This window comes from Melopsittacus undulatus, chromosome 1 (genome assembly GCF_012275295.1).
Source record: "Melopsittacus undulatus isolate bMelUnd1 chromosome 1, bMelUnd1.mat.Z, whole genome shotgun sequence".
Taxonomy (NCBI): domain Eukaryota; kingdom Metazoa; phylum Chordata; class Aves; order Psittaciformes; family Psittaculidae; genus Melopsittacus; species Melopsittacus undulatus.
The window spans coordinates 154566236-154593067 of NC_047527.1; the positions used below are offsets into that span (position 1 = coordinate 154566236).

Consider the following 26832-nt stretch of genomic DNA (forward strand, 5'->3'; position numbering starts at 1 on the left):
GAATACTGGAATTATTAAATGCTGTCATAGGAGAATGTTGTCCCACTGGCAAATCAATGTGGAGACATTTGTGGGTAATTAATGTCAAAACCGGGCAGAGATGCTTGTGTTTGAGGGAGATATTGATCCTCTGGTACCCCAGCAGCCTATAATGACTTTATTTCACTTGCATCAATTGACTGAGGCACAATTATTTGATGGGTGTTGGCGCAATAGACTGACAGTTGCTTGCATAAAATTATTGAATAGCTTGATCTAACATTGATCACTTGGTTTATACCTGTTCTAATCACAGCCAGCCTGCGATTACAGTGCCACCTGTACAGTGTACCGGTTTGGTTATGAGAAGTTTAATAGCTCTGGGAAAAAGAGAATGTATCTGAATGCTACATTTCTGCATAGTGGAATGTGAAAGACATGATTTCATCCTTGCATTTGGTGCAATGCAGATGAATGTGTGGGTTCCCTTGGGAAAAGCACTGAGTCCAGCCTAACTTGCATCCCTAGTAGATGGTCGATGTAGGGTCCCGGGAATGCAACATCCTTGTAAGTCCAAGCTGCCAAAATGATTGATTTGAACCTTTGCAAATCCAGCAGTAACCCTGAGCAGCAGTGGATGGAGCCTTGAAGAGCTGATCTGCCTCCTTTGGTGATGGTACCAGTTGGACCCCATTTAGACTTCACAGACCTGCCCTTCTGAGGTGGTTCAGCCTTTAAGGAGATGTGAGGTTTAATCCTGTGGGAAGCACACCTTCTGGAAAGGAGTTCTAGAGAGGCATGTTTAATATAGATGCTGAATATATGCAGGTTTTGGTCTTTAGTTTTTAATACAAAAGGTATACTTTGGAAAGACTTTTAGGCCACATCAGCCTATGGTAAATAAGTTCTTCCCACAGCTCAAGATTATGACAAACACTGACAAATTACCCTCATTAGCTTTTGTATTCGTACCTTCCTCCTAGGCTCAGGCTGGGTCAGTTACACAGGGTGCTCACAGGCTTCCTGCATCCCTTCCTCCATCACTGAGTGCTATGGTGCTTACACTCCCTCCCTCCAACATAAGCCTTCCCCATCCAGCAGAAAACCTCACCTCTGTTTTGAAACCCCCACCACAGCAAACCCCAAACAACTCAAACCAGAACAAAACCCCAGCCAAGGAGCAGAAACCCCAACCCAGCAGCACTGAGCTGCAGCCTAAAGCAGATGGTAATTAGGTAATTACAGGCAATTCATTATATTTGTTGTGCATGCTGTTGTTGTGAGGAAGCAGCCTGCCTCCCTCTCCCCCTTCAGTGTTTTACTGAAATACAATGGGATCCTTTATACCTTCACCATTTCACAACAGCCTTTACCACAAAATCTTGTGAAAGCTGTGAAAAGGGTTGAAAAAAAGGAAAAATTGGGTCAGTTTTCTTCTTTCTGATAATTGAAGAAATAATTCATTGGAAATTAAAAAGTAACTTGAAGGAGTTCTTCCCCAGAAAGTGGTATCCTGATGAGTTCTGCTCAGATCATGACCTGGGGTGTTCTCACAAGTGGTTCGTGAACCTCATTCTGGTGTTAACCGGCTGGGTCTGTGTGTAATCCCATCCTGTCCTTGCAGACCATGGAACTCCCTGTGCTAAGCTCCCAGTTCTAGTGGAACTTGTTCCTTCATGGGTAAGTGAATCCGAAGTCTAAGCCTGTAGAACGTGACCTGGGTTGCTACAGTTGAGGCCCACACAGTTAAGGAAAACCTCCAAATGTCCTATAATAAATGCAGGGCTCAGATCATCAGACTGCTGCCTGTGCAAGAGCATTTCATCTCCTTTAGCCTTTACAAGAGACTTAATCAAAACTGAGTATGCAGAGGGGGGGAAAGGCAGTGTATAAAGCAGTGCTCTTCAAGCACTGTTGTCAAAGACTCCTTGACACTTGTCTGCTTGAATACATGCACAAGAACAAAGTTCGTATCTGAATGGTCTCTTTGGCTTCAGATGTGGCTCTTCAGGCTAATTGGAAGGAATTTCCTCTGGAACTGTTTGCAGGATGTGCTCTGCCTTGAGGTACATTAGTGCTAGTGGAACTGGACAGAAGATTGCTTGCTTTGCCTTGCGTTGTCTGGTCATTGAAGTGGTTTGTGTGATGTTACAGGTCACAAATACCAGCACATGCACTGTGGTGTTCTCTGGATAACTGGGCCAAGCAGTCCTCTGCCTTGTTCTGTCAGTAACTGTTGTGCCTGCTGGAAGAGCAGTGTGATGGTTTTGGTCAGTCTCCTAAGCAGGTTTGAGTCCTACAAAGGGCTTGTGTCCAGTGAATGCACAAATAACTGTTCCAAAGTGGAGGAAGAAAGGTTAAAAACAACCAGATGCACCCAGACCCCCTCCAGCTCCTTCTCCCACCCACCCCCATTGCCTTCATGCCACCAAACGTGTGCACTGCCCTCTCTGGGTTTCTTTCTCCTCCTATTGAATCTTGTGCTCATTAGTAGTGCTAAGCCTGAATTGTGTCCCACGTGACTTGGGAAGTACCTGGGCTTTTAATCGCCTCACCTGTGCCAGGGCTGCCCTTTTCAACCAGAGCAGCCAGCAGCCTCCTCTGCAGGTGTATGGTGTGATGGAGTTTTACCTGTATATAGCTGAGAGCCTTCCTGTTTTGTCTGTGGTAGGTGTTATGGATGTCATGAAAAGTTATCTGTTGCTCATCCTGTGCCTTGTGGGCACTCATGAAGTCGCTGGTACTGGTACTGATGTGACTCAAGAGCCTGTGGGTTCTGCTGTCCCTGGATTTAGATGATGTGCTCATGCTAAAACATAATTGCTTTGATCTCTCAGGGGAGGAGGAGGTTCCAGCTGAAGCCCAGAGGGTAGGATGAGTGTCAGGAGCCTTGCCAGCGGGTTCTTCCTATAGGAATGAGGGCAGCACAATGGAGTGTCTCAGGAAGTACTGGTGGTAGGGGCTGATTGATGATGGAAATAAGGATTGCTGCATATTCCTGTGCTTCTATGTCTTCTGGTATTATAAATAGATTAATACTGCTGTTCTTAGGGAGCAGAGATTATCATGACACTCTGCACGCCTGCTTCAGTTTAATCGCACTGAAAAGGAGCTGTCATGGCCTGGCAGGTTTGTGTTCTGGGGGTCTTTGCAGTTCATTTTCAATTGTGTGCCCTGGATGTCGCTTTGGGGCAAGACCTCTGCCATCCTTGAGCTTTGTAAGTCCTCTGGGAGCTTTCCTAGGCACCCTGAGGGTTAATACAGGTTGGTGCTGTGAGAACAGGAGAGGTCAGTGTCCTGCAGTGGTGGGAGAGGTGCTGCCTCTGGTGCCCCCTTCTCTGCTGGAACCCAGGCACCATTTCCTGCCCCACACTGAGACCCAGCTTCTCAGCATCCCGGTGGGCAGGTGCTAATGCTGTTTGGGCAGCAAGAAACTCGTGAGGAGAGACATGAAGCTCCCTTACCTCCCTCTTGGTAAGCCCAGATACATGCAGGTCAATAGAGCTGTCAGGCTGCAGGTTCTATCCAGCAGGAGCAGAGGCATTGACACTGACCAGGTTTTAGTCCCAGCTGGGGACTGGGGCTTTGCGTTTTGAGCTGAGCCCTTATTCCAAGCTGCCAAGAGCAATGCACTTAACAGAAACCACACAGGCACAACATAAATCCAAACCCATGAGGGTTTAGAACAGCTTCAGTTCAGACTCTTGAATTCCATGCTGGGAAAAGCATCTTGGTGCTGCATTTTAATCTGTCATAAGAAAAGTTCCTAGTGCTTTTCTGGAGGTGAAATGGGAAGGAGCTGACGTTTATTTTCCTCATCAAGCCAGTCTGGTGCTTCAATTTGCCTTAGTCATTTTGAAACCACCGTTTCTAATCTGTCCTGTTCGTGATGGAGGGATTTGTCTGTTTCTCCACAAGAGCACTTGAAATCTCAGTTGTTTCTCCATGGTTTGTTTGGAAATGTCATTCCTGTAGCTTGTCACATTAGGCTGGGAAACACTTTTGTTTCCTGGATGTGTTACTTGACTGTTGGTAAATAGATGCTGATAACCTGTGCATGCAGATGTCGCAGCTGATCAGGTTCAGTTGAGAGAGAACAGGAGATGCTTCCTGAGGGCAGGGTGGTGTGCTTTTCAGGCAGATTTATGTTGTTTAGCTTGTGTTATGAACTGGTTTATCCTAACACAAGGCTAGAACACTTGCCTCGTATGCAGGGTCTCTGGAGACATGACTGGGATAATGCGTTGTAAAGAACCAGCCAAGCAATAATCCTCTATTGTGAGAAGTCATTTTAAGCTGAAATGCAGGAGCAGGGAGAGGTCTTGTATGGGATGACTTTCATTTTTCCTGCTTGAAATTGCTAAGTGTCTGCAATGAGAGCAATAGCAGGGAATCTAAGCAGGTTTGCTGAGCTCCTCCTTCAAACACAGCCTCAGCCCAGCAGAGAAATCACAGCTGAGGGTTCTTTGTCTTCCTCTTTTGCTGCTGTTCCTGAGGAATCTCTATTTTCATCCTTATGTGTCACTGTTCTATGACCCCCCATGTGTACAGATGCGTTTCTGGAGGGGATGATAATGCACTTGGGAAAATGAGACCCTCAAGGAGAAATTAAGGCGATTATTCCTGGTCAGAGTGGACTAAAGTCATAGGGAAGATGTAACTGTTTCCAGGAACCTCCAGGCATGATGTCAGAATTACTTTATTCAGTTCTTGCACTCAACAAGGACAAAACAAATAATGGATTTACAACATAAAAGGGAAAATAGATCTCAAATGACAGTGACAACAGCAAAGCTGGAGACGGGATAACTAACGGAACAAGCTGCAAGGGAATATTGTGCAATTATTAACACCATTGTAGTTTAGGCCAAATTTCCTTCTCATTGTCCTGCTCCTGATGGTTTACAAAGATAGGAGCTCAGCAAACCACTTTATGATTCTATCCTAGGGCATTTCTGTTGTGTATTAACAAACATAATTCATTATAACCCCAAAGCTTTTAGTTTATAAAGAAGCTTAGAGAATCACCTGGTTCAGGGATGAGTATTGCAGGTTCTGTCTGTGTGATGCTTGGTGTAAAAAGCTGCTGCGTGAACATGTGGCAGACTGGGAGGGGAAGTGAAAAGCTCCTCTCCAGTAGCTTATGAGCAGAACATGTCACTTGGATATGTGTTGTTTAAATAGCTTCTCATATTAAGCCTGTGGTTTGATTAATTTGATTTTCTGCTTCCCTGTCTATACCTTAAGTGTGATACCTGAAGAGTTAATGTTAACTAATGTTCCTCCAGAGACTGATTAACGTTCACAAAGCCGTTTGAAGCTGCTTGGCACCTAGGAGTGCATTATGGTGATGATCTGAGATAAATACACTGACAAGCATTGAGGTTCAATGTTTCCTGAGCGGCTTGCACCCAACCACATCCCTGTTTCCCTTGTTTTGTGAGTGGCAATTACCCAGTTTGGTCTGTGTTAAGAGTCTGCCTCAGCAGCTGTATTGCTGTTCTGGCAGTCTGACTTTGGGACTGCAGCCCAGATAGTTAATACCATAATTTACAGATTAAGACAATTTGTAAGGGGAGAACACAATGGGGGCGGTTGTGGTTAGATAATGAAGATGCAGTTTTCCCAGTGAGTTAATGACTTTTGCCTCAGCAAGTCCAACTGGGTTCTAGTGGTTATTGGCTTCAGGAGAGGGAAGATGTGCAGTTCCCCATAGGTTTGGCACTGCTGGTTATCCATAGCAGAGCAAGAACAGAGTAGCTGGTGGGCTATAGACATGATAGGGTTTTCTGAGCCCTGTGGTCCATGGCATAGGATTCTGCCCATGCAGGCTTGTATCCAGTGGTTGGTTTCTTCTTTCTCACATTATACTTTTGAAGAGAGGGGGGAGAAAATTATTTGGCACATATATGTATTAATGTGTGTATTTTAAAGGAGGTACGCAGTTGGGATGCAGAAGAGGAGGGAGGAGAGGTGTTGTTGCTAAGGTGGGTTGTCCTACATGGAGGGGTGGTAGTGGTGGTACTGCACTTATATTCAAAGTCAGGGAGAGCTAGTAGGTGTGAACAGCTGGTTCTTGAGCAAGCAAGGTAGCTTCAGCACAGTTCAGAACCAGATCTGATGTGATAGATGAGCTGCCATCACTCCAGGCTGCATAATACAGTGAGTTCCCTCACCTTAATCACAGGCAATCATTTCTTTAATTGCTATTGATGTAATCTTTCCCTGTGTCTCGGTCTGGTTTTGGCATCTTTCATATATCCAGGATTGATTCAAAGGAAGTAGTTGCATTTAGAGTGCTTTTGTGCTGTTCCTTTTCCTGTGATGGCAGAGGAGCTGGCCTAGGCTGAGCTGTGTTAGGTTAGAAATACCCTGTCCCTTGTCCTCCCAGCTCTTGCACTTCAGGAGCTAGCCTGACTGATGAGGCAGAAGTATCACCCAGCAGCCTGCTTCATACCCCACCATGGGGGCATCAAAGGTAGCCTAACAGCCTGTCCAAAAGTGCACCAAAGGAGGCATCTCATGTATCAATGCCTCTAATGATAAGTATGGAGAGTTTATGGCTGATCTCTGCATGGGTACTTCAGGTGTAACCTGGTTTTGTAATGGGGGAATGACTTGGTACCAGTTATGCTTTACCTTCCTGGCTTGACTGCTGGGTTGTTGGCTTCTCCCTCTGCTCATTGGTTTTAGCTCCTTGCACACTGGTTTTAGCTGTTGCACACTTACAAGATCAAGTACTGCAGCCTGGTTCTCTTGCACACTGACCACACCATTTCTTTGCACTCTGATCTTAAATGTTTGCTCTGAGTGAGGAGGTCCATGTGAGAAAAGGGGGAATGGGAGCTCCTTAGGTACCATGGGGGAACCCCAAAACCCAGTAAACTTCCCAGGTCACTGCATGCAGTGTTTTTCCTGCAGTGTACTGTTCATGCGAGGGGACATCAAGGGGCTATATGGGCAAAGACAGAGCAAGTGCCCACTTCTCCTGCACCCAGGAACATCAGCCTCCTGCCCGCAGTGATGTGGGGCTGTGGTGCTGCAGCAGTTAACAGTAACTGTGCCAGAGTATAGCATTTAGCAGTAAACTTTGCCAATGGGGCTAAAAAGAGTGGTTGCACAGCATGAGTGACGGCCTTTATGCTGCTCTTTGGAGGTGCTGAGAGTATCTGCCTCCCCCATTGCTACTGTCATTCTTCCTGATGTGTCTGGAGATACAGTTCAGGCTGGCTCCTCTGAGGGCTTAGGAGGGGAAGGATGCAACAGGGAAGGGACTTAGGGTATCAAAGTGTAGCAGATGTGATAAGGTGTTTCCCTTGATAATTGGAGCTTAGCTGGCCTTGTGTCAGTGCCACTGTGTGTCAGTGGGACTTCAAGTACACAGTCTTTGGGCTGAGAAATTGTCAATTTGGGGTTTTTTATACTTTTTCATGTAGCCATCATTGCCTCCTGTGCACTGTCAGGAGCCTGACAGAGCAGCTCCTGTTATCTTTCATGAGGTTTTGTGGAGTGTGTTTGCTTGTTAAACAAGCTTCTGTACATTCCACTTTATAGCTGCAATTCCTTCTTGTTCTATATGTTTACTGGAAGTGACCATAAAGACTTCATAGCCTCTAAGCACTTTTGTCATGTTGTTCGATTCTGATGGTCTGAAAGGTCTTTTCCAGTTTCAATGATTCTATGCTCCTGTATCGTCATTCAGGGATATTGTAAGTATGCTGGAGCATAATTGCAGACGGGTGCTTGCAGATCCATGTCTTTTGTTTTACAAAAGACATTCCTTTTGATATGGCAAATCCAAGCCCTTATCTTTTCCACACCATTTCCATTCCCAAGGAGTTTTCTCCTATCAGTGCATGACTGGTTCAAACAAAGTGCTGCATCACCTCCAAAAATGATAACTGATTTATCCACCAGCCTTTAAAACTGCATTTTCTTCTTCTGACTGCCTTTTTTTATGCAGGGAGTAGTGGAGGAGTGAGGGAAGCAGAGGATATCCCTGTTTGCCCAACAGTGTGCTGAGTTATTCATACTCTTTTATCACACACAGAAATAGGCTGCTTTGGAAAGAGCTGGGGAACCCTTGTCAGCACCATGCTGACTCTTTGTCATCTCTTTTGTTTCCTTGTTGCTTATAGGAAGAGCCTTTTCAGTAGTTCTCCTCTCTTTGCACTCTGGCTTTCTGTTTGCATTTCCAAAGCACAGTGTTGAGTCTTCAGGTCTGTTCTAAGTAGGAGAGGTGCAGTGAAGAGTCTGTACGTGCTGAGAGTTGCAAAAGGAGTTATCTGTACAAAGTCATCCTGTTTGTATGGATACTGTGGGCTTCGCTGATGGCTTTCAGTTCACCATTAGCTGTGGATGCTGGTGATGGTGAGCAGTATGTGCCCAGATGTGTTCTTCAGCTGCTTCCCTATGGATGTACAGAGATGCTGCTCTGGACTACTGGGGCTGTTGGTAGTGGTTATTGACTTGTGCTGCAATAGTCCAGGTTCTTCTTCCACAACCATTATTTGGGACAGGGAGAGAGGCAGATTTTCAGTCTGATGTTGAGCTTTAATCTGAATTTAAACAGAGACTCCTTTATGTTATGATCCCTTGGGGAGGGGAGGTGGGTTTCTGCAGGTGTGTTACCTTCAACTGGGTGAGCTGGTGAAGAGCTTGGGGCTGCACGTGCCATAAGCATCCTAGTCCTGCCAGTCTGGTCAGGCTTGAGGCTTCGTGGAATCCTTGTTTTTCACTGCACAGTGGAATTAACTCTCAGCCCTGCAAACAGAAAACTGTAGGAAGCCTTGTCTGTGTACTTCCCTTCCAGTTTCCCTCTATAGCTGCTGTAATGGGAAGTCTCATCAGTTCAGAGACATGCTGTTGCCTTATGTCTTTGTGAAGTATTTGAGCCGGTAGTTTTGCTGCATGTGTAGTGATTTCATGTTGTTTGTATTCCAACTAGATACTTGGCCAGGTAAGGTAAGTTGTTGAAGGTCTCTTGTAGCCATGTTCAGTGGTGCAGGGTGCTTCCTTACCCCCTCATTGTTTCAAAGCAGAACCCTTCCCATAGCTCACCTAGATCTGGAATTTCACAGATGCATCTGAGCTGGCATTATTCTGCCATGTCTTGAAGCTGAGTTGCATGTATCCTTCTCAGTTGACATAGAAGGGACCAAGGGGCTTTTGTTGTAATACCAGTAGAGCCTTCTAAACAGTACTGTTCCTTAGGAAAGCAAATAACGTATCTGGCAGCAGTATTACTATCTCATTACTGCACTCCCACTGCTAGTGACCTTCCTTGCCTTAAATTACACTGTTTTCCTATCAGGGGCCAGAAAACTGGGCAAAGGTTTATTCCGATGTTATTGCCAGCAGACTACAGGGATCAGTGCTAGAGATAACTGGGCAGTCGCTGTATTTCTGCAGCATTAGGTGTGCTTTTCCTCATGTACTCTGTTGCTCAGAGAGTGTTTGACTGTGTGTGTGTAAAAGTGGTTGTGGCAGGAGTTATTTTTGCTGTACTGCATCTTTAGGGAGAAGCAAATTCCAGTGCTGCTTCTCCTTGTGAGAATTAGTTGCTCTTTGGTTGCCTTCTGTTACTGGCAGATAATCCTCCCAGAGGAGGCAGTGCCAAATGGAGATGGTATTTCCAAGGTGCATGTTGCACCCTTCTTTTGTGGATCTCACTGCTCCAGAAAGTGCAGTGGATCTTTCCACCCGCCTCCTCTCTGATCAAATACCATCTTCCTTCTGTGGAACTGGGGATAAATGACTCACCCAGAATTAAGCAGCAGCTCAGTAACAGCAAACACAGAGCTCTGCAGATAGGGTTGCTTGGATCCCAGGGACCTTTGAGGCAGGGAGGTGCTTTCAAATCCCTCTGTCCATGGGACTTGGCAAAGCAGTTCCCTAGGGCTCTGCATCACTGCTTCCTTCATCTCCCAGTGATGCTGATGCAGTTCCACAGTGCTTTTCTTGATGAATTCCAGGATCTATTAATACCACCCCGAGCACAGAGGCTTAACTCCTCACCACAGGTCTGTCCCTTTATGAGTGACAGCATTAACACCAGCTGACTGTATTTGTACAGCTTATTAAGTAATTTGATTGATTTGTCTGCTTTTGAGATACCTGAGGATACAGAGCAACAGCATAACCTTTATTTGTTATCTGCTTAATCACATCTATTCTAGCCGTATTGTGTAGACCAGCTGTATGGTCTGGCATCCATGAAAGAGGTGGCTCATTTGTGATTAGAAGATTGTGTTTCATGCACATTCCCAGTGGGACGGGTCCAAGCCTTAAATGTACAGAAGAAATGGCTGTTTGAGTCACCTCAACTCATCACCCCCCTACAGCATCATCTCTGGCTTTTGAGCGTAATGGGTTGAGTTGTTCTTAAATTCAGACCTTCCTCTTCTTGACAGATACAGCCATTTATTATTCTGCTTTCACACCAGTACAACCCTTTTCATTTCATGCATTCGAGAGCTTCACAAGGAAGGTCAGAACAACCATATGTTATTTTAGAGCTATGGTGGGGGATGCTTATCTAATATCAACACAGCAGTTCAGCAGTCAGGAAGAAAGGAGAGGTTTCTTTAAACCAAGGGCAATACCTCATCTAGAGAGGTGTGTTCCTGTGGCTCTGTTGGTGTAGCTCTGGGGGAGGTTATCTCTGTGTAGCTCCCAAGTAGTGCACAAAATACAATCTAAGACAAAAGGATTGTGTTCTTTTTTATGATCATTGTTGTCTTTCCAAGTGGGAAGTAGTTGAGCACACCCTGAAAACAGACTCTGAAGGAGCCACGGGTTGCAATTAGCCCTTTTATTTAGCCAGTGCAATATCTGTTGAGAAATGAACTAAACTTCCCCCCTCAAAGTCCCAGCTATAGGTCAGCCAGAAGCTTGAAGGACTCGCTTGAGTCCTGAGAGGTGCCACATTGATCTACAGCTCCAAGAGTTGTGCCGAGAAAGGAAGATGGGCAAGATCTTCACCTGATTTATGCAGGCCAGGCAGCTGTGACTTGCCTTCCAAAGGGGATCTCACAGAGGCATAATTAAAACTTGATGGTGTTATTAAATAATCATGATGATTTCTGTCCCTGCGTTGCAGCTGAGTAGGTGTTTCTGTGTGGTTATAAACATGGTCAGTCCCTGCTTGTGAAACTGAAGGTTAGGGAGTGCTGGGCTGAAGGGCAGGAATTCTGCATGCAGCTCTTACATAGAAGGTCTCCAAATGATTGTAGTGCTGGCCCCTGTTATGGTTTAGAACTAGTCAAGTTGCAAGTTAGTGGAAGAATAAATCCAAGAATGTAAGTAGTAAAACTGAACAGCTCTAAATCTGCCCATTCTGCAGTGACATTCTGATACTGGAGATGCTGACTTGGGGCTGGAGAGAGGAGGCAAAGACCACAGGTTGTGGCTTGGTTGTACTCTGGTCTGGAAGCCACTAGTAACACAGTATTGCCTTTGCCTTCATCTTCATCTCACCTGCCTTAAGGAGGAAGAAGATTCTGGGACAGGGGTTGTCTTTTATTAGCTATTTAAACACAGAACACAGATGTGAGCCTGTAGGTCTGCTATAATGTAAACTCCACTCATGCGCTTCATTTTGGTGTTTGATAGTTGGGATAATTGTATTGGTTTGGATCGAATTTTCGAGACAGGGAAGATGATATCCTTGAAGTAGAAGATGTGGAGGTTTTTTCTTTACTGTCTGGATGCTGGTGGGAATTTTGAGGAAGCTGTTTTATCACTTGGCCTTGAAGTTTTCCTTGGATTTGGTTTTGCTTTAAGACATTGATCCCACTTTCTACCAGGCCTAGCTTACTTCATTATATCAATAACAGCGGTTTTCAGACTGAGAAGCCATAAAACACAATATCTTGCCTACTTATAAAAGAACTAAAAGGGTGGGGGAGTCAGTGGCACCCCTGATTCTGCATGCAGAACAGTCAATGGAGTCGATACAGTTTGGGACTGATTATCATAAGGAGCATGAGTTAGAACCGATGATGGAGTTCCTGAGAACCCCCAGCCTTGCCATTAATGTTGATGTATTGGTTTTTATGAGCAGAGCAGTGAGAAGCTCAGGCTCTGAGGAGGATGAGAAAGGCCAGTGCGTGTCGAGGGTTATTGCCTTGTTGCGTGCTGTGATTTACACAGCGAAGGCACTGGCTGCATTCTTATGCTTGGTGGTGTTTTATTCCTTCTCATTATTACAGTATTTCATGACTTAAAGACAAGTGCCCTCTGGGAATGTGTTCTCTGGTGTCTCTGACATTGTTACAGGCTGGAGGTTTGATCATAGGAAGTGCTGAGTCCTTACAGCTCCAGCAGGATTGACAGGAGCTGAAGGTGCTCTTAAAGTCGTGCCTGAGATATTTGTGCTTTAAAGGGATTGAGTTGTGCCCCATAAATATAGGTCTTTGCTTTGACTGATTCCTCCTTTACTGCACACCTTGTGAAGTAAACGGAGTTTACTTGATGAGAATTAAACCTGGGCTCCAGAATTAATGCTTATCCTTGCTACGTAGCTGGGGAACTGATTAGATCTTAGTAAATCTGATGTTAAAATTAAGCTTGAAATTTACAATTAAGCTTCAGAGTTTTGCTTTATAATTGGAATACTGCATGTTGTGAAGGAGCAGAAACCCTTATTCTTTGAGGGTTCGTGTGATTCTAAACACAACTCGTGTTCCTATGGCAGAACTACTGGTGAACAGATAACTAAAGCACACTGAAAGGGCAGCTTTGTGGCTACAAGAGGTACCAAGACCTGCACCAAAGTGTGTTTTGCCTTTTGGGGACCATCATTGAAGTAATCTTTAATTTTTCCTTCCTTAAAGCAGTATTAGATTAGAAAAGGGTAGTTTGGGTTTATTGGGAGTGTTCTGGGGGTGGAGGGGATGTCCTTCTGGCTCAGCTCTGAGGGGCAGGTGGCAGAAGATCAATTTCTTTCCAGTTATTGACAAAGAACAAATTAAGTCAGTTACATTTGTGTCTATACATTTGTCTGCATTTCTCTGGTTACCTCTGTGGTATATCCGTGTACAGTATGGTTGATCATCTGCAGTGTCAGCAGAGCTTCACATTTCAGTATGTACATAGCTCTAATACTGGGTTGTGACTGATGGGGTTTGGGGGCTGGTTCTCAGCAGGCAATGTGGTACTTGCTGCTAGCAGTGGAATGAGAGCTATGGTTTTGATGGGGACACTTGTGCATCTTCCCTGTGTCTCTGTGTCCCAACCTGAACAACAAAACATGGCACAAACAAAACACCCATTGACACAACATCCAGGCAAATGGGCAGTTGCTTCCTTTTATTCTTGCTGTTGGTCTCCTACAGACAGGCTCAGTGCTGTGTTTCATTGTCTATAAGACTGTGGTCCAAGACTGGTTTGCTTTTTGGGATGTTTTGACATCCTTTGCTACTGGAACTGGGTTTCCTCTCAATGATAGTGTTTTCTGTTGTGGCTGGTTTGCATTCATTCTTGAAGCTGTTCCCTGTACATGTTTTATTCCACCGCCCTTGTTTTTCTGTTTCTAGCCAGTGAGACCTGCAACGATTTCCATCCCATGTTCTTCACCCATGACAGATCATTCGAGGAGTTCTTCTGTATCTGCATTCAGCTCTTGAACAAGACATGGAAGGAAATGAGGGCAACTTCAGAGGACTTTAACAAGGCAAGAGAGGAAGGGTGGGGTGGGAATAACTGTGCATGATGGTGAAACAGGGATGTGTATTCTTCCCTAAAGGTACAAGGATTTACTAATGCTTGTTCTGCTTAATGCTGGGGGGGTTGGTGGTGTTACCTGTTTGGAGTCTTTGCACCTCAGAGCACCAGCATTTAGAAAGATGGGGTAAGAGGTATGAGGGATGTTCACAGACCTTTCTCAGTCGTGTTGAGCTGTGGTCTGTGAAACCAAAACCTTGGCTTGAGGGGAAATTCTGCCCTTTCTATGCTGGCAATATTGTGCTGAAGTGCTGCAGCCTTCAAGGCTGTAAATAATGCAGAGAGAGTGCTGCAGTGATAATTCTGTGCATCCTTTCATTTCATGTGAGCACTAAGGTGATAAAATATTCAGGAGTGGACACAAGCCTGGCAAAGTGCTGTGCAGTTTGCCCACTAAAACCAAGCCAACCAACCAAACATCTAAGCAGAAACTCCTCAGTATTGCACCCTTTGTGGTGTGAGAGAGGATTCTGGAAGTTTCAGCCAGTCTCCTGCCCCTCAGCAAGGCTATGGGGAACAGGACTGTCTGTGTTAATGGTCCCTAGACATACTGGTGTCACTGTTTAATGTACCACGAGGCTTAATGGGTTCTTTGGCATTTTGTATGGATGACAAACTCATGTTCTCATGGACATCTGGCATTCTTATCTTTGTTGGGATCCTTTGGCTGGATCTTGGCAGCATCTGTCCCTAGGATCTATTGGTTATAGAGCTGTTGACAAGTGAAGCTGCTACACTGTGTCAGGATGTGCCTATGAGTGGTCTGAAGCCACCAGACTCAAATGTTATTTGAGTGCTGGTAAGAGTGATGATGCTTAACTTCTAATTGGAACCATCTATCACTGTAGTGGTCTAAATGTCCATTTGCTACTGCTGAGGGCAGGTAAATCCTTAGGACAGTGTGGAATAACCTTTGTTGAGTTCTTTAAGTAAGACAGTGGGCAGCAGTGCCAGAGCTCTGTCAGAAGAGGGACAGGAAGACCAAACTGCATGTTGTTGTAGGTAGGTGGCCTAGGGGCTTGTTCTTGCATGCCATTTCTGACATGCTTCTCTTACCTAAAGGAAAGAAGCATAGAAGGAGAATTCACTGAGCTATATGGAAACCAAACATCAAGAGCTTAATAAAGCAACAGCTCTTTAATACTTCATAATATGTGGTTGTTTTAAGTACATGTACTAACAGCTGCCTATTACTGACCTTCTGCCTCAGTGGAAGAAGGATTTGTGTACATAATTTCCCACAGTTTGAGTTGGAATGTTGTTAGTAATCCTAGGGAATTCAGGAAGAGAATGAACCCAGGATCTCTGCCTGTGAAAATCCCTCTTGATCGTGTAACTGTTCTCCTGAAGGGGAGGGAATGCTCAACTCTTGCGACTCATTCCTAACAGCTCTGTAATTACTTTCTGCTTATCTAAATCCTCTCTTTTAGTCATAAGGAGATTTTTGTGCTCTTATCCCCTTCAAATGACATGTGGTGCTGATGTGCATTACTCAGCTGATAAATGTCTAAAGGGATCTGTGAGTGAAGCAAACTGTGTCGTGTTGGCTTGTGAAGCACTCCTGGATTTGGGGGAGATGATGTTACATGGTGGTACCCAAGGGTTGCCCATCTGGTTGGAGGATGACAGCTGCCCATGGTGGTGGCTTTGCCAAGCTAATCAATACCGGTTTCAATCCTTACCTGGCAAGAGGCTTTGGTGATCATGACAGGTCTCTATTTGTGCATCTTTCCTGTGTGCTAAGTTGCTATGCAGTCACTGTTGAAAACTTAGCAGGCACAAGGCATGTGGACCCAGAGGTCATTCAGGAGTAAAAAAGGAGGAAAGCAGAAGATGCACTGCAAGAAGCAGTAGCTGAGTTGATGTGGGAAGGAAATAATTATCCTCTCTGTGTTCCTGTTTTTCAGTTTCAATAACTTGATTGTTATGGTAATGTGTGAAACACCACTTTGCTATGGTTTAATACCTACCTGGCTGATGGGATCATTCACTTCCTTTCTTTCTCCCTTCCTCCCCCTGATCTCCAGAGCAAAACCAAACACTGTCAGTATATTGGATGGTAACTCTGGAGACCTGGAGATGCTTCTAAAAAGCTAATCCGTTGGCTTTGATCTCTCATCATAATTGAAGAAAAGGAGCTCTTTAATTTGTTAATTGTAAGCTTTTGATTAATCACAGTAGCTGGTATGTCGAGGAGGTCTGTGTGCACATACAGAGGTTTATATCTTGCTCTCTTGCATTGGGGAATAATAGGTGCTGAAAGAAGTGAGGTGATTGAATACTTCCCTTCAGGTTTCAGTGCCTGTTCTTAAGGGGATTTAACCCACAGATTAAGACTTTCTTTGTATGACACAGTGGCCTCCTGTGCCATCACAGTTCCTCAATTCGTGTTGTGGAGGTTTCATAAAGGGCTTTTTTCCTTTTTAAAGCCTAAAAAAGGATAATAATTAACCCAGCACTTTGCTCATAGTTGGAAGTGTTTTAGTGAGACAGTTATGGTCTCCTGCTTAGTCTCTCCAGTTCTCATTTAGTAAGAGACACCTTTTGTCAACTTGTGCATTAGAGAAGCTCATTGCATCTCTGCAGTGATAGCACGATACTGTCAGACCCAAAGCCTTTTTACAGTCTCAGTATACTGGTAGATGTCTGAATAGAATAATTCAGTCAGGCAGTGAAGCTCATATTATGCCTTTGGAACGTTTTAAGACATACATAATTCAGTCTGGTGAGTTTTCTGGAGAAATGAAGATGCAGTTGGTTAGACAGACGTGCAAGTGGCAACCATTCCCTTTGAAACTCTTTGTTTTCCTTTGAGCCTTCAGATGATCAGAAGATGCTTCACAAGCTCTGTCCTCTGCAGTCATTTGTGAGCAGACATTGTGGTTTATGGCTTCGAAACTATAATCTTCTCTGCAGGCTTTACATAATTCTACATGTTTTATTGCAGCCGAACAAAGGATTGTGTATTGATTTTTGGAGGCAGTGAGGGCTGTGAGAAAGCTGGACTGAGTTATCTTGCACCTTCATCACCAGCCTGCCCATTTCATTAGGTGCCCATCACTCAGTTTGCCTTCATATAGGAGCCACCTACACTCTGCTCATGGTAATCAGGCCCTGCTGCCATGCAGACTAAGATGCACTTAACTAGGTTGGTGTTTCTGTTTAACATAATAGCAATAGTAGGTGGAATTGAAGGTAATGGCCCCATTGTAAAATTCCAAAGCATACTCCCAAAGGAATTTTTTTACTGATGCCCACTACTTGTACTTGGGTATCTGCACTTGTGTTGCCCTAATGAGGATCTACATTGAGATGACCAATGTCATTAGTGATCTTCTTGTAAAATACACATCCTGGTTTTCCGGAGACAAGGAGACCACAGGCATGGCATTTTGTAGGGCAAGATTATCCTCTCACCTCTGGTCTCCAGAGGTTTCAGTCTGCTGCTTTCTGTAGGTTTGAAGTTCAGGTGTTAATAGGAGGAGGGGTGAGCAAATGTATTCTTTTAGCTGAGCGCCCAGCCACAGCTTGTCTTATTAGACCTGCAGAACAGCATGAACCGTTTGCTAATACTGTGCCCAGTGTAGTGCTATCTTAACAAAGCCATTAAGGGTAAAAATGACTGCTTCCAGTCACGGTATGGAAGGGAAAGGATGAAGTTGATTCACCCGCCAAGGTTTTGAGGCTGCTTTGTAGAGAATGAGCACAATGATAGCTGCTTTTATTAGTGTGTTAGCATAGTGATGACAGGGTTTTAGACAGCCGAAAGTGACTGCTCATAACAAGATAGAGATTATCCTTTTAACATGGCTAAAGTTAAGAAGGAGATGCCACAACTGAAAAACTTAAAACTCCTATGGTGTGTGATGCTTGAAATCAGAATGTTCTGCATCCACTGAAACTAAAGGTTTAAGGAACAGGAAAGTGGGATGAGGTTTGCTAATGATGCTACAGATGCATTTTTGTTATTACTGAGAACTCTAGTTAATTCATTGTGCCCTGTGGCCATGTGTTTGCAATCATCACAGTATAAACCCCCAGCTTTTAAAGAGTTCTATGAAAATTGATTTTGTGATCAGAAGGACATTTTCAGAAGACCCCAAACCCCCTGGTTTCAGCACTGTGGCAAAGCTAGCATTCATTTCACAGTGGGAGACATGGGTACCTTGAGCAAATGCATTTGTATCAGGCTATTTCAGTAACACAGAATGCGCAGCACTGGATCCCCATGCAGGAGTGGCATCTGCTCAGCGAGATGATGATATATGCCAGTGACAGGTATACACATAACAAACTGCCTTGTGTGGCAATCAGCAGAATAGACATTGTTCACAGTGGCAGCAGATGCAAACAATAAATGCCCTATGTGAGTCCTGTAATTAAACATCAAAGCAAACACTGAGGCATTTGATAGGCACAGAAGATGTTTATTGCTCATGCTCAGACCCTGTGAACGTTTCTTCTTGCCCGCTGACAAGATAACAGTAAAGGTAACTGAGCATAACATAAGGATGAAAAACACCATTCCCCTGTGTGCTGGTGGTTTGGCAATGCTGTGCCATGGGTTCCTCAGCTGCCCTGGTGTTGTGCGGGAGGAAGCTGCAGGCTGAATGATTGTGTAAAGCCAGGTTCAAAGTATGACTGCGTGTTCGAGGCTTTGAAGGACCCTACTTGCTACAGTGGTGTTTTGTGTGGAAGTGTGTTGTGGGTCAGCACCACCATCAGATAACGTGAGGTACCCATAAGGGAGTCAAAGTGTGGAGTGTCATTTGGGAAGGGGCTCCAGACTGTGCAGAGCCTGTCTGACATTCCCCCTGGCTGCAGCCTTGTCCTGGTGCTGGTCCTTGCCATGGCAGCTCTGTGCTGGTGTGGACCAGGAGCAGGTCTGGCATGCTCCAGTGATCCCCTCTAGTGGCACTAACAATATCCTGCACTTTCCTGCTCTGCAGCATTGGCTGGATCTTGATAAACCCAGTTCTTGCAGGAAGGAGACAAAGGCACCAGAGCTCAAGGCATCAGGGGCAGAAGCAGAAACGGGATGTCTGGCCACTGTCTTCAGCCTCCTCCATTATTCCACATGAGCTGCAGCAGCAGCTCCAGCCCCAGAGGTGTTGCTTCCCTCTGTGTTTGTGCCCCTCTTTCCAAGCCGCTCACAGGGATGCTTGGAGGACGATGGCAAATGATGCTTCAGGAGCATGAAAGAAACCAGTCCCTCAAACAGGAGGAACATTAATCCAGACAAACTTGAAAGTAAAACCCATTCTGTGACTCCCTTTTCCTTTCAATGAGAAGAGGTGAAAGGGATGATAAATATCTCTTGACAGATGCTCTCCAAAGCATGTATTGTTTGCTTATGGCTGGTCTGAAGCAGGTGAATATAGCCTCTTTTGAGAGAAGCTTTGGAAGGGTGTTCTGTTTGTGTTTTCCAATATGGGAAATGTGTAATGATGGCACATGGCAGCTTTAGTGCACCTTCCCTTGGCAATACTCTGTTTATATCAGTCAGGGGTACAGCAAATAGATTCCTCTCGCATGGAGTGAATTCAGTATTCCCCAGGCTTAGGCAGATGAGCACAAATTAAATTCCACGTTTTCACAGCTGAGGCCATTAGCACTTTATTAACTTTTATTGGAAATGGATAATTGCTATAGATAGATGTTATCATTCACTGTGGGATGCATGTATTTGTTTTAGCCCATGTATCGCAATTAGCATCTTGCAGGTCTGCTGCATGGCTTGTACAGAAATAGTGGCTTTTTAATTGCATTAAACCCCCCCACCCTCCACATGGGAGTCTCCTGGGAGAACATGATTTGGGTGCAGGAGGGTTGTCAGGTCTATGTCATTAGCAGCCCCTTCCTTTAGAATGGTCTGTTTCAAGCAGTGCAGTTTTAATGTGATGTAAGGAAGGTTTTCCCTAGTATTTGGTCAGTATTCTGTGCTTTTTGTGGCCTGGGTGTTGTGGGTTTACCCCTTCATCGGCTGCTCATTTAGGAGCAGAATGGCTCTGTTTAGTCCTCAGTTCATTTATCTATACCTGTCAGATCTCCACATGTGTCCCACTGCATTTGTCAGAGCCAGTTCATTACTCATGTGCTGCTTCTGGCTGCAGGGCCCAGAGAAGGGGTGCTGGAGACAATGGAATTGTGATCATCCACTTACTGAGGCATCGGTCTGCAACATCTGATTTAAATACCATAGAATTCCAGACTGGTTTGGGTTGGAAGGGACCTTAACGCTCCTCCATCTCCAACCCCTGCCATAGACAGGGACCCCTTCCACTGGAGCAGCTGCTCCAAGCCCCTGTGTCCAACCTGGCCTGTTCATACCCCAAAGGTCCAGACTGTGAAGCTCAATGGAACTGAACACGGGTGTTACATTTTCCAATGTGGTTGATTGCTTCCTTTTGAAACGGGTGAGTGTTAATGAGCACTGTCAGGAATGCAAATACACAGAGAAAAGCTAATGTGTGACATGGAGGTGCTTGGCCTGGATAATGAAGCAGTAGAGCAACACTTGCTTTTTCCCTGCTCTCTGTAGGTTATGGACTGTTTAGTTCAGAGATATTTCTTTTTTCATTAAAAGCATCACTTTGCTGTTTCCTGTCTTTGCTAGGGGGATTCAAAGGTCCTGAGTAGGAGGGTCACAGCTAGTTAGCATCCTAGCTTCTCCGGTGAACACATGCAATGGTTTCATGGCAGGCATAGGTTTGAAAGGAGAGGTGTTCTAAAGCTGAAATTCAGCCTATTTATGTGCCAGGATGGGTACCCTTAGAAAGATGGATCCTTCAGGTAAGGTAAGGAAGGGGTGTCTCAACAAAGCATTTGTTATTAGATCCATTCCTTGCTCAGAAACATGTTTGTCCGATCGTTATCCCAGTGATGCAAGTTGGTTTCAGCAGTGAAATTCCTTATTTGTGGAAAGCTTAGCAGAGCGCATGTTACCCCCCAGCTTTCTAATGAAGCCTGTGTGTGTCCATGGAACACACGAGGGGCTGTTTACACCCTGGAGATGGCAATTTTGGAAGCTGTTGGCACTATGTGTCTTGAAAGCGCTCTCCATTTTCATCTCTGTGGGTGCTGATCAAACCAATAAACACCTCAGCCTTCAAAGAGATGATTGAGTGGAAAGCCTGATAACCAGAGGAGGACCACGGAGCGCAGGTTATCTGTGCTAGCCTCTTTGCTTTATGCTCTGTGGAACCCTTTTGCATGGGGAAAGAATTCCTCCTTTGCATGTAGAGTGTGTTAGTCACTAAGGGAAATGACAGAACCTAACTGGAACTGTCAGCAAAACAGCCCATTTTGTGGTATTGCCCCTGTCATTCCTGTCTTAAAGCGTGGATAACAATCAGATCCCGGGAACCACTCTTGTCTCTGTGTTTTTATTTCTCCTTTCTAGGCTATGGTTTGTAGTACAGTTAAATCAGAGGTGCATGGCATATGGCTTTTTGCTGCATGAATTGCTGTTGATGTGAATGTCAGTGGGCATATAATACCAGATTTTCATTTTGTGAATCACAATGCATGGAATTCAGCCTGAGAGCTCCCCAGACTATCAGCCTTGTTTTATGGGCAAATAAAAAGGGAAGGAAGGGAGGGAGGTGATGTCTGGGAGATTTTGTTTCAGTTGAAATGAGGTGATGGTGATGAATGATGCAGCTGACAATGAGGGTTTTATGGCCTGTCTTCGAGAAGCAGAATCATTTGTATTATTGTTGCTTTGCTTTAAGTAATTGTGATCTAAAGAGCATCATGGTTGGAAAGAGCAGCAGAAACCTTCCGTGCGTGTTTCCTGAGCAAAGCCAGGGAGCTGTGTTGTTGTCACCTCACACACACGTCCCTCATTGTTTGCAGCTTCCATCCCGTGCATTGTCACCAGTAAAAAGGCGTTTCCCAGTCAGTGGCTGCTGCTGCATGGCTCTATTTTTAGCACATGAGGTAAGCGGTCAGCATCTGACACAATGATCCTGCTACCCGGGTACCAGTGTACACTGAGAGCATGTGGGGCATGAGGAAGAGAGCACTGTGCCCGTGTAGCCAAGGATGCTGATACAGCATCCCAGCCTGCGTCAGCACCAGTGCTTGTGCCCCTGCACTGAGCACTGGTGAGGATGCACCTCGAGTCCTGTATTCAGTTCTGGGTCCCTCACTACAAGAGAGACATTGAGGGGCTGGAGGGGCCAGAGAAGGGCAGTGATGAGGTCACTTCAGAAGCAACCTCATGGTGAAAATACCATCTCAAAAGTCACCAAGCAGGAAAATGGCACATCCTTATTGCTGTGAAATCAGATGTGTGAGCTCCAGATGTAATCCCACAGCTGTCAGGATCTGCAGATTCCTTCCAAGAGCTCTTTTCTGTGTAATACAGGGATTTGGAAGTTGTTAAAGGGCTTTTTTCTTCCTGACAATTACCTTTTTAAACCTGAATTGATCTGATTGTCATATAACCGGTACTCATTCTGTGAAGCTTCCTTTAGCCTCCTTCCCTGTTCACTTCTCTGACTTCCACAGATTTATTCCTCCGTGTTTCTCCCTGCCTGTTCCCTTTCCTTGGAGCAATGGCATGGCTCATTCAGCACTTCCACCTGTCCTAGTGAGGGTGTTAATGACTTTTCTCACTTGCTATACATAGGATACCTACCGACTGCTTTGCACATCCACATCTCCTGTCAAGAGATCAGAAAAGACCCTTTGAGGTCATAGAATATTGGAAGCCAGTTCATGAAGATACTCTGGTTATTCTTCTGTCTAACCTAATTCCTCATAGGGAAAAGAACTATCACCACCAATCTGGGACATAAACCTCAGGTAGGAGGTACTGTCTGTGTGCAGCTTGCAAATGGCTGCAGTTACATACGTGGCCTAAATGGCCCTCCACTGTGTAAAGTCTTTCCAGCTAAAGCAGAATCATGGTTCTATTTGGGGAGAAAAGAAAGAAAATCCCTCCATATAACTCATCTGGCTTTGCATGGGTTAGAGGTTTTTTATTACCTTGCTGCTTTTAAGCACTAGAGAACAGGATGTTTCATAGCTCCTCCATTTGCTTCAGTTATTACCATTTGAAAGGATTTGATGATTCTAATTTCCTTCTGTATGCTTCTTGATTTTAGCACTCGAGTAACACTTCAGTACCTGGTATTGATTTTGATGATGGCCAGGGCTTTGGTACGAGTTTCTGCACCACAGCAAGCTGAGGATGGGTGATTGCCAGTGCAGACTGAGGACTCAGACTAGTCTCATGTTTTGCAACTGTAATTGTAGGTGGTTGCTTGTAGGATGGTCGCTGTGTTGATGAGTCCCATGAATCAGCAGTGCACCCTTGTGGGGTGTGATCTAACTGTGTGCTGGGTTAGATTAGCTAGGGCTTAGCTAGCAGGTCAGAGGAAGGGATTATTCCCCACAGTGGGGGCAGTAGCTGGAAGACTGTGTCCAGTTTTATGCCCTAGTAATGGGGAGAGATTGATGAAGTAGAGCATGTGCAGCAGAGGGCCAACAGGATGGTCAACAGGGATGGAGTGTGTGATGTTCAAGGGGAATGTGAAGGAACTGGATTTGTTCATCCTGGAAGAGGCAGGGAGGAGGAGGGTGGATCCAACTGTGTTTTCTTCCATTATCTGAACAAGGTGAGGGGAAGATGCATACCCATATCAGAGCACAGTGAAGGAAACTGGTAGGAGCTATGTTCCATAAGGATATAATATCCCCAACTACTGGTGGTGGTGCAATGCTGGAGCAGGTTGCACAGAGATGTGATGGAATCTTCATCCTTGGAGAAACTCAGAACTTGCCCAAAGCCCTGCGCATCCTGACATAAGGCTGAGGTTATTTCTGCTTTGCCTGCAGGACCTGATGATGACCAGAGCTTTCTACAACCTGAACTGTTCTATAGCTTTATGTGTAAATATTGCTTTCTTATCCAGTAGGAAACAGGGAGAAATAGTCATTCCTGTCATTAACCAGCACTGAAACAAACACAGATGCAGCATCAACCAGTCTCCTGTTTTTTTTCTGATGGTAATGTTAAAGAAGGTGCAAAAGATCCTTGTGATGGATGCAGGAACCACTTTGAAGTCAGGCTTTCCCCATTAACAGCAGTGACCCCTAAAGCAGTTTTAACTTGTTTTCACTCTGACAGCTCAATTGTTGGTACTCAGGGGCATTTAAGCTCCTCCAGAAATGTAAGGTCAAAAGCATTTCCTCAAAGCTCTTCTTGCTAACATAAGAAAGTGTCACTGAATATTTACTAAATGTTTAAACATCTCACTAAATATGTATTGTATTTGTTTAGTTTCACTGAATATTCACAGAATATTTACATATCAATACTTAGCTTTCTTACATAGCTCAGCTGAGATGGCATCCTGTCTAACCATGGGAACTCCTAGCTGAGCCCTAATGCTCAGAGCAGGCCATGTGTCAGGAATTGCAGTGATGTTTGGCTCCTGGTGGATTGGTTTGGGGGATGTTTGTTGTTTTGTGGTTGGTTTTGATTTGTTCTCTTCCTTTCTAAGTGCTTGTCTTGTACACAAACCCCTGCCTTAGCTAAAGCTCCATGCATGCAGGTTCTAGCTCCATGTCCAAGCTCTCACTCCACTGTCCAGGAAGTTGTAGGTACTTCTTTTAAGCACAGGTTTCTGGCCAAAGGAAACCATCATTTAAACTGATGGAATGTATGAAGGGTAACAAAGGAGAAAGGAAAAGTGATGTTAAGTAGTTTTTAGTTGGATCACAACAATACATCAGTGATGTGCTGCATGTTGCTTGGAAAACTAGTGGTAGAGCATTTAAGCAGAATGTTTTTCTCCTCATTATATCCTGTAAAGGTTAAAGTAACCAAGTGCTTAAGTGCAGTATTGATGTAAATGGCTGAGGTGAAAATGTGTTCAGTTTGGGGCAGCAATGAGAAGGGTGAGGGATGTAACAGAGGTGGCATTCACACTGCCTTTCTGCCCATGGTATCTCATGCACTGTATGTAACATCACTGTTAGTAAGCAGTGGAAATTAGAGGGCAATGACAAGAGAACCATTGCTTTCAGAGACTAGTTCTTTTCCGCTCTCTCTCTTAAAATGACCCAGAAGGCTGGGGTCATAAATGCCAACCTTAATAATGAGCTGCTGTTTATCAGTATGTGTGTACATGAGCACAGCACAGGCCACACTCGCTGTGATGACCAATGCAACCCAGGACAGGGTGTGCTCATAGCAAGCCAAGTGCTGCAGCTGGCTTTGGGTGGGTGAGTGGGCTTCTGTGGCTGCCAGAGGTGTTGCAGATGTTCTGTGTTGGCCAGAAGATCCCTGTGCAAGACCAGGAGCTTGAATGTAGAAACCTACATTCACATTGCTTGGCTTCAGTACAAGCAGCGGTGCTGTTACTGCCAAGGGGAGACTGTGCCTCAGCCTACACTGAAGCAACTTCCCCACTGTCCAGATGTGAAGATCAGTTTCAGGCTAACACAGAAGTATTGAGTGATGCTGGGAGCTCTGCATCTCACAGAGCAAAGCTGTCGTGATTAAACCGATAACTGTAACAGAAGAAGGCTGCAGAGGAACCGAGTCAAGCAGCAAATCAAATCACTGCTTTCTGGTTTTCCAAATAGTACAAAGTGTTATTTAAAGAAAGGAAAAGGTGTTTAAAAATATATGCAGGAATCAACGGAAGAAAAACAGGCAGCAAGATTGTGCAAGCACCATTAAGCTGCAGAAATCTTCCTTGGACATGTTGCAGTACCTTTTCTAAGCAGCATATGGGGTTTATTCTGGTGGCTCTAATTTTAACATGAATGGGAGTCACGTGGAATACTCCTGGCATACTGCTTTGAAAATAGATCCCTGCATGATTAAGGAAGACTGAAACCTTTTTAAACCTCAGTCTTTTTAATACTTTTTTTAACCAAATCTGAAATGTGTTTAGAGGAAAGCATTAATGGAATGAAAATGGTCCCACCCTGAATAAAGGGTAATATAACAGGTAGAAATACTACTGGCTTAGCACTGTGCTTGTGTTTGTGCTTCAGAGGCTGGGAAATGAAAGAAGAAAGCTTGTACCCACTGTTGTAGCTGCCTCTGCGTCACTTGACCTTTATAAATTTGCCTCTTCCCTTGGAAGAGGAATAAATCATTCCACCTACCATGTGCAAAGAGCAGAGAGCTCAATGAAGAGAGCAAGTACAAGGCAGGATTTGCCTCTGAGATGCAAGCCTGACCATGCTGCAGTATTGATAGCATCTTTAGCTCGTGGGTGATGGAGACTGGGAAGAGTGATTAGGGAGAGGCTCATTAGTGGGAAGGAAGCTCTGAGCGGATGCACCAGCCCTGACAAAATGAGGCAGAACACTGATAGAGCTGAGCCTGGTGTGTGGGCTGAACGTGAAGTCGGGTTGTTGGGGGGAGGTTCAGAGAGTCCTTTCTGACAGCCGGTCCTTCCTACCCGTCCTCAGAGAAAACAATCCTCACAGCTTCTTGAGGGGCTTTGGAAAGGGTAAGGCACAAAGCATCCATAAAACCATAGTGATGAATAGAGGCATGGGCATAGTATGTATATAGTGATATATACATAGCATATGTGTATGCTATAGTATCCATAGCAGTATGGACAGTCACCTGGTGCCCTTCCAAAGGTACAGGGGAAGAAGGGGAAGTTCTTTTTCCTTTTCTAACACTCCTTTCCCTTTTTCTTTTCCCAACAGACAACATCAGGTTTATTTGTATACCTTTAGTTCTGGAGGGGCTGCTGCTTTAGTGCTTGAGGGATAAACAATCTCTGATTGTTTGCAGTTCCTCACTTGCCTGTCTTACTAATATTTATCTTGTTATCAGACAAAGAGATACAGGTAACACACGCAGAAGCTTGCCTGCCTTTCCTCCTTCTCACACCATCTTCACTAGTGATGTGTTACATCAGGATGCTGAGCTCACCTGCCCTTCACTCTCTTGACTTTGAGTGGGGTGTTAATGTGCTTCAATGGGGTTTCTCCAGTCATCCCAATGTGGTTGCCACTTTCCAGACTTGAATGTGAGATGCGGCAGGCAGCAAAAAAGAGTGTGTTTATGTCGGCTTTATTTAAGTAAGAGACTTTATTTAAGCAAGCCTATTTATATGGGTTATTTATACTGCATTTGGCTGT

General features: G+C 44.8%; 2 protein-coding genes across 4 annotated transcripts in view; one reads left to right on the forward strand and one right to left on the reverse strand.

The window, feature by feature from the left end:
- The window catches only part of ANLN (anillin, actin binding protein), an 819922-nt gene that overhangs the window by 598444 nt on the left and 194646 nt on the right, over positions 1-26832 (reverse strand). The gene's annotated exons all lie outside the window — the stretch shown is intronic.
- Positions 1-26832, forward strand: part of ELMO1 (engulfment and cell motility 1) — a 247265-nt gene that overhangs the window by 140303 nt on the left and 80130 nt on the right. For both annotated transcript variants that reach the window (XM_034062009.1, XM_034062008.1), the window contains exon 17: positions 13518-13654. In XM_034062009.1, the coding sequence (XP_033917900.1) occupies positions 13518-13654 (137 nt within the window). The remainder of the gene's footprint in view (positions 1-13517; positions 13655-26832) is intronic.